This window comes from Anser cygnoides, chromosome 7, assembly GCF_040182565.1.
Source record: "Anser cygnoides isolate HZ-2024a breed goose chromosome 7, Taihu_goose_T2T_genome, whole genome shotgun sequence".
Taxonomy (NCBI): domain Eukaryota; kingdom Metazoa; phylum Chordata; class Aves; order Anseriformes; family Anatidae; genus Anser; species Anser cygnoides.
The window spans coordinates 29,099,218-29,111,900 of NC_089879.1; the positions used below are offsets into that span (position 1 = coordinate 29,099,218).

Below are 12,683 nucleotides of genomic sequence, written 5' to 3' on the forward strand. Positions count from 1 at the left end.
TGAATTGGTGAATCTTTTATTCAAAGCTTATTCAACTGAGCAAGGTGTTGAAAACACAAGTAGAGAGTTGTTCTGACATTATGCTGCCTACGCAAGCAGGCCCCAAATCCATTACTGCAAGCAAATCAGTGCCCACAGCACGCAGTCCAGCAGATGAGTAGTACATAGGCCCCTGCTAGCTAATTTATATTTTTATGGACACAAAGCTGTTTCTAAAGCTGTTGTTTACAAGAAAAAAATAGAAGCCAGAGAAATTATACAATACTATTTACACAAAGCTGCGATACAGGGCAGGAAATGCTGAAGTTAAACTAATGACTCCAAGAAAACAAGAAAGCATTGTTTTGTGGTTAGACAACTAATTCTGAATTACACAACTCACTTGATCTAGTTACCTTCAGCATTTCTGATACTAAAGTTTCTCATTTCCATTTTTTAAGCCTCAAAAAAATATCAGATCTTCTAAGCGGGACTAATACCAAAAACTTTTAAGTTCATACAAAATAAACTGAAAAGAAACTTGTAAACTTAAAGGATATAAAATGTCAAGCGTGGGGAAGTGAAAAATTAAAACAAAGAATGTGTGATTTCTGCCAAAATCTAGAAAAACAAACGATAAAGAGTAAGGAACTAATATTTGGCCTACTTCTGCCTCCAGTTTCTGTGTGGGAGCTTTAGCTGAAGAAATACTGCATTTTTGCAAACAAAAACAATATTAAGCAGCACGATGTTAGTGCAGCTGACAATGTAATGCTGTTTTCAGGAATAATTTTTACCATTTCTGCTCTGTATTTTCAACTCAGATCCTTTTAGAAAAGGTTCACGTGAGTATGTTTCTACTGTTTTATATCAACTCCTCTTTTAGGGTCTACACAGTAATGAGTAACTCATACAGGAGAAATAGGAAAGCTAATCAAATCCTAACCTGTATGAGAAAGTTTTAATATATCATGAATGTTTATAAGTGATCTTGAACATGACTTAGCATTTCAAAGTGTCTGCTGATTAGTGCAAGGTACATGTATCCCACAATTAGTGATGAAACGATAAGCATTCATACTTCCCATCTACACAAGCATTTAGCATATTCTAAGATGACACTTACTAGTATAAACAGTGTCTCCAATGTCTACATTTATTTTTTTGTACGTATATTCGGTACTAAAGTAAAAAGCTTAGTGAGTCTCAAGAACAATGGGAAGTGCCTCTGTCGCCAGATAGCATACCAGCCTACTTCTCAGAACAACAAAAAAAAATCAAAACACAACCCAAAACAAAACCAAAACAACCACTCAGAACTTGCAAAAACACAGACAAGTAACTGGTAACATTTATAGCTCTTTCAAGCTGGAGCAGATTTAAGTAATGGGGTAACAAAGAAAATTCTAATTCTTTATCACAAAACGCAGAATATTATTACCACATTATCTACAGAACATGCTATGCAGAAAACATCGTGTAATGCTTCAGGACACATCTCTTCACATGATGTATCTCTTGCAAAATACCCCGTTTTTTATTAATATTGTCCATGTGCTTCATGTCTGCATAAAGCATTTGCCAAAACACTCGCTTTCTAACTGACATGGAAATTGTGCTCATTTGGAAGGAATGTCAGTGAACCAATGAGAAAAAAATCAGGACTATTTTTAAAACCTTGTCATTTGCGCTATCCGTTACCTGCCAATTTGTGTCCTTTGGAGCAGTCATAATTAACTGAAATAACTTCATAGCTGTGGGACAAACAAAACATCAAACTGTTATCCAAGAACTTGTAAAGATTAAGGCTATGCATTATCTGTTGCCATAGCAATCTAACCACAGGTAATCTTGCTTTTTATTTAACAGGTACAGAAGTATTGATAAAGTGATTTTAAAATACGGCAAGAAATAACTAGCCTAAATCATCAACTTAAATAGCACACAAGTCTGGCAAAAGACAACATATTGTCTACAAGTCTTTATAAAAGCAACATAGCCAACAACCACAATTGAGGAACACTAGAAGAGAATATGATTACTGGTTAGAGTTATTTTCAAGAACAGAAACATGTGATGAGAAAAAGGACTCTTACTCAGGGAGCCATGTTTGCCCCTGAGAGGTACCGAACTGTGTTTGCGTTCTACAATGCACAACAGATGACTGTATTCATATGAATTATTAGTTATGCGGTTATTTTTAATTTTCATTTATCATATCTATAGCTCATGTGGGAAAACAAGAACATTATATGAATACATAATGTCTAATTCAAGAACGCTTTTGTTGTAGGTGGGCAAAGGTTGCTGAACTGCAGACCTTCTTGAAGAAGCAGTCTACTTGAGAGCAGTGTAAAGTAGCTCAAAATCAGCATTCCTGACATAAGCATGCACTGGGTCAGGCTTCAGTGGAGGAGACCAGCTCCCATCTATTAAAAAATGGCCGTATGTTTGTTAGCAATAGCCATCAGTAGTATCTTCATCCAAAAATGAAACGTATCAGCATTTTACAGTCAACTGAAATTAAGATAAAGCAAACCTAGATTACTCAGATTTGCAGAGAATAACAATGCAATGGACCCTTTGTCACCTGTGAGCCAAGGAGATTTCTGTTTTATACCTCAACAGAAGCCTGGAGTATAGATCAGATACAGCATTCTGTGCTTTATTTATTAAAGAGTATACTTGAAAGGTAGACACTCCTTCACTTTCTTTCTGATGACTATTTTAAGTTACATTCTTTTTCAACACTGAACTACAATGCATACAGGCAAGTATCGCGATCACAGAAGAATCTCAGAGCTTACAGACCACCATTACTTCCTCTGGGTTTTATCAAAAAAGAGGGAAAAAAGTCTTTCACAAACTGGATCAGATTTGACCTTCTGGGAATTTCTGCAAGTTGACTTTATCCTCTAATGCGTCTTCCATCTTATAACTTAAGAAAATACTCCACTGATGACCTTCTTATATTATAAATATGTTCATTTCAATATATTGAGCCCTTCCACTCTTAACCACAATGACTCTGTACAGAGAACACCAGGTCAGTATTCTCACAGGTTTTTAAGAACCTAGAATCTAGGTGAAGCCTAGACTGATGCTGAATAATGCCACCAAATCACCCAAGGGCAAAAACCAAAAGGCACACATGTGCCACTAGCTGAAAGAAATAAATTTAATAATATGCATCTTCACTAAATTGCCAACCCTACATTCCCCCCCCCCCCCCAAGACAAGAAGTAAATTGAACATGGAGCCTTCTCATCAGAAAACACCTACAACCAAGGAACAGAAAAACTAAACAAGTGATTACAGCCTTTGCTTGTAGCCATCCAAAGCAAAGATACACAAAGTTCTGCGGCAAAATATAAACTGTCCACAAAAGATTCCTAACATTCCTCTTCCATTATAATAATTTAGTCTTCAAGATGTTCCACAACATGAGCTGTAGCTTCTTGCAGCGCAAGCCAACTAACGTAAAAAGTACATTCTTTTTGCAGTTAAAATGGATTAGCTTTAAAACTAAGCAGAAAGGGAAAATTGAGCAAAGATAGCTAGGACTTGCTGCTCTACTTCCTCTGTTGAATGTTTTGGAAAGTTCATGTTTCAGGAGTTTTTAAGCCCAGTAAACAGTAATTTAAGGCTGCAAAAGACTGCACTTGAGGAGGAAAAAGAATAATAGTACTGTAAGTTATATTAGTATAATTTCCTTGCAAATGCATCATACCAAAAGCTTCCACACAAGGTAGTTGCATAATAACTACTCATTGAAGTCTTAAAGGAGCCTTTATTCTCTAATATCATCCAGACATTGAGAAAGGATAATGCTCAGCTCTGCCATCACAGTGCAGATGCAGTGGACATGAGATAGTGTTTCAAGTTCAGAAAAATCCTCCTTAAAAAGGAAGGGCCCACCTAGCAGAAAAAGCATACAGCTACCTAATGCCTGCTCCAGAAAAATGGCAAACACAGCTCTGCTCACAAATGGCAAGTATCAAGCAATGTGTCCTACTATTAATTTAACTGGATCTTCCCACAGTTGTAATTTACCCATAGGAATTTTCCTAGTTTCTCAGTTAGCAGAGTTGATAGCATTTTATAATCAAGTTTATTTTTAGAGTTGAAAAAACCTCAAGTCTGCATACAATAATGCAAAACTAAGATTCAGACTACCATCTCCTAATATTGAAATCCAGGTATTCTAACTACGTATATGGTTAGAATACATAAAAATATACACACTTTATTTGGCCACATTCTAAAGACAGTACTTATCATGAGCACTACTTACTCTTAAACACACAGGACGTTACAGAAGTCTTACCATCAACTGCACGCAATATCACCTGCACAAACACACGAGAAGAACTTCCATTCTTCATCCTTCAGAGTCCCGTTAGATGAGACAAGTCACTTTTACTGCTGGTTCTTGAGATAGACCTGATGGCGAGGTGTTTTCCACGGTACAAACAGTAATTTCATCATTTACATACTTTATCACTAGTCAAGCTTTTTCATTGGTGACCTCTTTTGTTTCTGTTGTTTAAAATCAGTGCTACTTCAATTCTTTCAGCTGTCCCTTTAAGCCAGAAATTGCATTTTTTCTTTTTGCATGTTACTAAAAACAATGATATAATTAAGTTGTATGAAGACTTGTGGATTGCTCTGCAAGGACAAGCATGGAAGTTTATAAATTACTCTTTTCCATAGACATTGCAAAGCTCCCAAAATTGTGTTGACACAGTAAGTAATATTACAGTGATCAGAGTGAAAGTCAAAAAAGATCAGATTTGAAAAAAAACACTGCAAATATCAGCTGTGAATAAAGAAAAAAATCTAGAAAGAACAGAGGTAAGTTTGGATGGTCAACTGCGTTTCTAGAGTTCACAAACCATTATTATTAGGACTGCCATTATTATTAAGACTGCCAAAAAAAGCAACATTTCCTGTTTGCATTTTCTTCTTTTATTTTGATATTGGTTGGATTCAAGTTTCCTGTTTCAGTTCAGCTGGCTTTAACCATAAAATACTTGTCAGCTCGGTAAGTTCCTACCCTGAAATCATGAGACAGCTTGGCTACTATGAAGCCACAGCTTTGGCAAAACCAATTTGCAGAAACAGAGACAAGTTTTCTCTGTAACTTGCTGAAAAATAACCACCAAATGTAAGGTGTTTCAGAAAAAAAAATTTGCTTCTGTTGCCTAAGCTGTCACAGTGAAATGTGTACCACCTCTAGCTGTACCTGCATCAGTCTACTCAATCACAGATTAGAGAAGTTTCTCCAGAAAAGAGAAGCTATCTGCATGTTGCTGAAGAAACAGTACTGAGGAGCTAGCTCTAGCACAATCCCAGTACATTCAGCGTGGATGATCAGTCAGCTGCCAAGCTCTACTTTGCAGCAATTAGCTAGTTACTCTCAGAAAGTCATGAAACACTCCAAGTTTAAGCAAAATTATTTGGTAACACAGTAGTTTGGACCTGTGGTCCGCTTGGGGTTTTAAGTTGCCATTTATACCAGAAAGTACTAGAGTCTTTAACAGAGAACCTAAAAAAAAAAGAATTAAAGGTACAGAATAATTTGCCTAAAAGGCATCTTCCTCCTAAACAAGCATTTTATTCTTTTCTGTCCTGAAAAAAAGTGGGAATACCATCCCTATAATGCAATCAAGTTCAACTCAAGACCTACCTGAAAACATAAATTGCATTTCTGAAGCAGAAGTAAAGAGAAAGCGTAAGAGCAGAACACTGGAGAAGACAACAACATTTGGGAATTACTAGAGATCACAATGAAAGATTTTTCTATTTTTTAAAACGTAAGTCATTCCTAGTTACCTTTTGCTGATGCTGAACTCTTGTTGCTTGATGGTGTTGCAGAGTATGAAGCTGTATAGAAGTTTACCATTACTACCAGACAGAATTGATATTCCTTAAAAATCAACACATTCTCCTAATTATTTTAATTAATTTGCAATGTGAAAACAATTTGTAAAACAGTGCAATACTGATACTTAGAAGGTGAATATGGAGCTGTACTTCAAACTGATTAACTATGATCTTTAAATCTCACGGGTTTCGTACAAGATTACAACATATACTTTATGGTCCTTGCTTTTTCTTTAGAGTAGAATGATGCAAACCAAAAATGGCCAACCCACAGCCAACAGCTCTACATCATGGTCTTCCTCCGTTTTTTATTATGGAAGTCAACAGGCACTGAGGTATCTGAATTGGCTTTACTGCCATGAACAGAGAAAGGACACCTGCCTTACTGATGTTTTCATTGCAGTAAAGCAGACCTGATCAACTGGAGTAGTGCTCACCAGCATGCAGGAGACGCATGCACTAGCTCTCCCTACTCCATATATCACACAGAAAGCAAGGAAGCCTGTATAAGTAGAAAAGAATTTACACCAAAGCCTACATTAAAAAAAAACAGCATTGGCCAAATGCGTGCTCCCTCTGAAAGGGCAGGCTAGGGGAGGAGGGAAGAAAGCTGGGCATTCCCCGGGCCTGCCCACGGCCTGCTCTCGCTCGTGAAGTGGCAGCAGGCCTGTGAGCCTTAAGTGGCCCTGTTCATCACACTGCAGGAAGGAAGCTGAACATAAATGCCAAGAGGGTTCTCCCCTTTCTTCTCATGGAAGGACATTTGTACAGAAGTGCAGAAAACAGCTCTGCTCAGCAGTAGTGTGTCTGGCAGCCACACTGTGGGGAGATCTTCTCCGTGCGCTTCCAAAGCTACCCAGCTTCTATAGCCACCTTAGCCATGTACCTGCTCCCCTTTCTGGGAAAGAGATCTCCCACTTTAAAAATCCACCTAAAACATTTGGCCTTCACACTCTCCCGGCTAAACTACAGGGGCAGCCACACAAGCCTCCCCCCCAACCACACGCTTCCCCATGGCCTGGCCAGCGTTCTGGAGGACAAACACCTCCTTAGCTTGTAAATGTCTGCAGAAGGTAGCAGGGAAGAGACACCAAAGGCACCCCTGAGGCTGAAAGCACTAACCCTGTAACACCCGCTAAAGCTGCTCTCACACAGCTGCTGGCTCCTCAGGCCAGAACGTGAGGCAGCACCAATGCCACCTCTGCGGCAGTAAGAGACTAACCCCATTACAAGACCCTTGTAAATACGCATTTGATATTCCCGAAAGAAAAAAAAAGAAGTATATTTAATATTTTAAGTTTTAGTTTGAATCATATTCCCAACTCAGAACACTAGTAGCAACACTCAGCATCACATGTAAGTGAAGAAAACATTTCCAACTAGATATATACTGATTAAAAATGCTTAATTCAGATATAACGATCTGTAATCAAAGTTACATCTTTCAGGTGATAAATCACTCAAAACTATACTAACATCCAACAGCATTCTCTTCCAGCACTCCCAGATATTTACAATAACACAGAATATAAAGTTTGGTAAATATTTAAACATAAACAGAACTTTACAACAAACTGACCCTACTTTTTCATGGCTTAAACGATTCCTCATGTTTCAAACACTGGAATGACTTTTTATTTCTGCCAAACCTCTGAAAAAAATTGAAAGATGTCACTGAAGGCCATTTAAAATAAAGAACCTGACTGCTGCTAAGCAACCCAGAAAACATCCTTATGTGTTCAATTGTTTAGTGCATTAAAAAAATTTCACACATATGGCAAATCCATGTATTCTGGACTCTAGCGACGGTAATGTCTTCCACACTGAGGGAGAAGAGAGAATTCTGCAGGATATGTTCACATTTCAGGAAAGGAATTGCTTTTAAAGTACTAAAGATTGATCAAATATATTCACTGTTTCTGCACATGGCATAGATTAAAAAACAGATTCTTTCTTATCCGCTATTTTACACACACTCCAGAAGTAAGTTTACTAAGGAAAAACAGCACTTAAATTTGTTCTACCAAAAAAAGTAGTGAGATTCCTTTCCAATACATAAAACAATATTTTAAAAATGTGCTCCATATCCATACTCTTAAAACTAATGCTATTTTAACTGCCCTGGCTGCATATAAACAAAGGCTGTTTAACATAATTTAATATTCACCATTCTGTAGCACTTCTCACCCATGGATGCACCACACATTCAGAAGTGGAACCAAATCTTACGTTCGCTGAAGTAGATCACAATGAAATGAAGTATTTTCATATCACAGTAAAGATGACACGCACATGTATCCTGTACTTGTGTGACAAAAATCTACCATTGATGGTCGCACAGAGCAGCACAGCAGAATGGAGGATGCAGCAACTCATGTCAAAACACTCCAATTTTTTCATTAAGTGATTAACCTTTCTCTCATCAAGGCTTTTGTAGTACAGTGTAGTGTTCAGTACAGGAGCTACCTTACAACACATCTTTTGGTTTAATTATTCTGCACAGTCTGCAGAATCACAGTTTATATTCCCTCAAGCAATTCAATTATCTTACCATAAAGGTCATGGAGAATATCTTCAGAAGACATCAATCTGCTAAAGCTTTCCAGAACATAAAAACGCTTCAATGCACCACTTAATTGACCTAATATTTATTTTGGAATTAAGGATTTCATTTTTCACATTTCTCAAGATGCTTAGTCTTAAGTTACCAGTCTCATACATTCAACTGCTACAAATTTATCACAGGCTCATTCTGAACAGAGCAGAGCCAGTAAAAATAGATATAATCAAAGCCCTCCATTCACACAAAACTATTAGCAATAAGGAAAGAAGAAGATTTAAAGGTCAGTTTAAAACACTAATCCAGGACAGCAATGCAAGATTTCTAAAAGGAGCAGACCTCGCTTAGAAAGGAAAGTAGTATCATCACCCATAAGCAGAATATACACACACACATATATTTGTTTTACAAGCAAGAAAGGAAAGGTGGTGAAAATATATTTAAACTTTGGAAAATCTGATAACCCCACCATGAGACTTCATAACATTAGTAGAAATAAAAATTGTAAAGCCTTATACAGCAACATACTAACAGCACAGGGTGATGACAGAACACAGGATGTTTGTGTGTGTTACACTTAAAAAAAATGTATATATGCACACAATTCTTTTTGAAAGGGCTGAAATGGGATGGTGTTTTTTTTTAATTATAATAAAACACAGTATTACCAATTTCTAACTCCAATTATCTATTAACATTGTTTCTTCAGGCCAGATGTACTTGGCTTACTGCTGATTTCCAGACGTGTTGTACTGTTTAGCTGATCATCATAAAAACGTTGCAAGTTTTCCTCACAAGGAAATAAAGAATAATTTCTTTCCAAGAATGAAGTTTACCAGAGGAAACACATGATCTGGCCTCCTCCACGAGGCACAAAATGGCACATTGGTTTATTGGTTTTATTCTGCTAGTTGTCTCATTACAAATAAGGGGAATAAATCTAGCACCAATAGTATCAATAGTATCTAGCACAGATACTTTGCACCAAATAAGTGAGAAATGCTAACATTGACTTATATATATATATATATACACACACACATACACATTCAAATTACATATTTCACTTCAATGATGACCTGGAACGAAAACATTTGCTTTTTCATCCCTTGGCATTCATTTTTATTTACAGGTTCTGCCTTCCAATACTCTGTAATATTCCAGCATCTACAGCAAAAATATCCTGTGGCACTTAAGTTATCTTTGCAAGCCAGAAAACTTCAGGGGAGGACTAGAAGACCTACAACAATGACAATCCCATAGCTTCTTAAGGAAAATGTTAAGTGAGACAGAGCAGAAAAAAACAAACGAAACAGAAAAGCCTTTTTGTGGCAGAGGGGGAAGTCCTACTTGTAGAAGCCACAGGGTAACAAAGAAATTCTTGACTATCTATCTACTGCGAGCCTCACAATAACAGTATAAGCAGAAAGATAACTGCTCCCCGCCACCCCCCCACCCGCCCCCCCGAAAACAGTTCTTACAGACCTTACTCACATTGCATTGCTTTAGTGGAAAATTGAAAGGAGGCTCTGCAAAGCCTCCCGGGGCTGGCCTATAGAGAAGTTTAGCAAATGGAAAAATGGAAGGTTCAGGCTTCACTTGCATCTACACACATCCCAACAGGCAAAAAGCCAAAAGAGGAAGAATGGGAGTCACCATTTTCTTAAATTAATATTTGAGAGAAAGCTTTCCATATAAGTTTATCAAGTTTTCTTTGGAAGAAATATTTTTCACAGGGTTTATACCGGCCCCTGCTCAACAGGCAAGTAGTATAGGAATTGCACTGGAGCAGGGAACCTGAGGCCACATTGCAGCTGGCACCATTCTGACCATCTTCTTACCTCCAAGAACGGCTCCTGGTCAAAACACGCTGGGGCAAGGAAAGCAATTTAATCAAGATCTGAAGGCAGATAAGTGGAGGAGATTACTTTCAGTTCAGTGACAGATCCAGTAGGCTGCACTCGTAACTCTCTAAAGACAGAGCAAGAGCTACAACACAACTACCCACACACACGTCACCCACCACATGCTGAGGAAGTCTTCAAGAGACCTTCAGCTAACCACAGGCTGAATACATCCTTGCAAGTGACCCCCTCGAGTGACCACAATGTGCTCCAATGTTCCTTAGCCTTTAATATAGCGGTCCGATTTTGACCCATTTAAGTTCTAGGGGATACCAATCTGGGTGACTTAAAAAAAAAATTAAGAAGAGTTAACTTTATTTCACAGTCTTTATAGAGCTGCTGATCCCAAAATGCATGACAAACTCAAAAGAAGCAACTGCTGGCATCTGGCCATTTGGGAGGTAGTCAGTTTTTGAATTATAAAATGGTGTCTGAAAAACAGCAGTAACCACACTAAAAGAATAGAACAAGAACGCAAATAAAGCATTAGTGATTTTCTACTTATTCAACGGAATCACAGCTTAAAAATGCAAAGGCAGCCTAAATAACTTTTGCATGTTCCAGAACTATTTGAAGTTTCACTGAAATAACACTAAAAAGCATCAGTAACAGGCATAAGAAATCCTAAGATTAAAAATCTAAATTCTCCCAGAGCTTTTAAATGTACAGACCAGTTTTTTTCTAGCAGATGCTTCTCACTGTCCTGGGGAAGGCAAATTGATCCCAATATTCAACCACAATTTTATCAGTCCTGGAATACAGTTCATGCTCCAAAGTGCCCTTTTTTCCACTGGCAACTGATCAAGCACTTACCTAAAAACGTGTATTAATACACTAATTCAATACATAACACTAATAAATATTGTGCTCTAATATTACACTCTAATATTAAGATTTAGTTTAACTCAATTACAAATTTGAAATTAATGCTAAGCTTTGTAGTTAGGAAGCATAGCCACTCTGCAAGAAAAGACTATCTCACCTCATCACTACAAAACTGAGAATCACGATTTTTACACACTTCTTTCTAGGATAAATCCAATTTTATCAGGTTGAACTACACATTGACATGCAATAAAAATAATGGCCGCTTTTTTTTTTTAATCAGGTAGATTTTTTCTTCTGTTTTAGATCATAAAGCTTGCAATCTTGATTTCTGCTCTATCAAACGCACACTTGTTCTTTTTAAAAAAATAGATTTCCTATTTTTCCTATGTTGTGACTATTGCATAACATTCAAACTGTCAGGATCCCTACTCAACATCCCTCGTCCAGAACAGCTCAGGGGAATACCCCTACCTACACACACCACACAAACACATTTGAAGTGTCCCATGCATTCCTACATAAAAAATCCAAGTGCCACAGATATTTATACATACCAATTCCCTGTATTTTTATAGTGTGAAACAATACAACCAAATTTGCAAATCCAAAACTACAGTATAGGGATGAAACTTGTTTGTGTGCCTTTCTGACTCCCATGACCTGGCTGCCACTGCACTAGAGCAACACATCCTGGATAATGGTCAGGACAGACCAAAGGGGATGCATACATCAACCCCTAGTCACAAAATCAGTTTTCAACAGAGAAATTAAACATAGTTATGCTAGTGGGCAATTGATTTATCCATTCAGACATACCGTATTATCTGTACTCATTTTAAGCCCCCCTAGCCCTCACTCCCATCTTTTCTCACAGATACTTCAAGAGTTTTCCCCCCCAGTATCCAAAAAACTACACTAGTAGATATAAACATGGGAGAACTTGGTGAATACCCTAATTCTCCAGGCTCCTATTAACTACATGAACAGCAGAAGCAATGCAGCTCATTTCTGTGAGGACTGCAGTCATTCCAACAGCTCCACACGGGGACAACTGGCCGCGGGCTGCTATCACGCATGACCAAAAGCCATCACTCCTTGTAGATTTTGCTCTGCTTCGTTCAGGTCTGGGAAAAGACAGATCCTATCTGTGGCTGACACTACAAATACACTTGCTTACCCTTAAAGTTCAGATATGTATTTCTCGTCAGTCTTTTGAGAAAACATTCCTTCACAATATCAATGAACCTTTAACAGGAAACATTTCTTAGGAAATTTTATATTCCTACTCCAGTAAAGAGGATATCACTGCAGAAGTCTTTACATAAATCAGCTATAAAAGTCAGTGAAACATGAAGAGTTACATTACCCCATGCAAAGCGGTCATCCTGATCTGAACTGGATACATGAAAGCCTAGTTATAAACAAAACCAGACACTGAGCGAGACTTCCCAGTATGCTCAAAAAATGTTTTTTTGCTGCTTAACACAAAATCATTCTGAAAACTACCACTGATTAACAGGTAGAGG

The 12,683-nt window shown here is 37.7% G+C and overlaps 1 protein-coding gene across 3 annotated transcripts in view; it reads right to left on the minus strand.

Annotated features, from left to right (window-relative positions):
* BICC1 (BicC family RNA binding protein 1) overlaps positions 1 to 12,683 on the minus strand; it is a 102,144-nt gene that overhangs the window by 83,251 nt on the left and 6,210 nt on the right. Inside the window, exon 2 of one of the 3 annotated variants that reach the window (XM_013174080.3) lies at positions 1,681 to 1,733. The exons of 1 other annotated variant lie outside the window; for it this stretch is intronic. In XM_013174080.3, the coding sequence (XP_013029534.1) occupies positions 1,681 to 1,733 (53 nt within the window). Of the gene's footprint in view, positions 1 to 1,680; positions 3,109 to 12,683 lie in introns of those variants that run through there. One more of the 3 variants, XM_013174073.3, reaches the window with a different exon arrangement.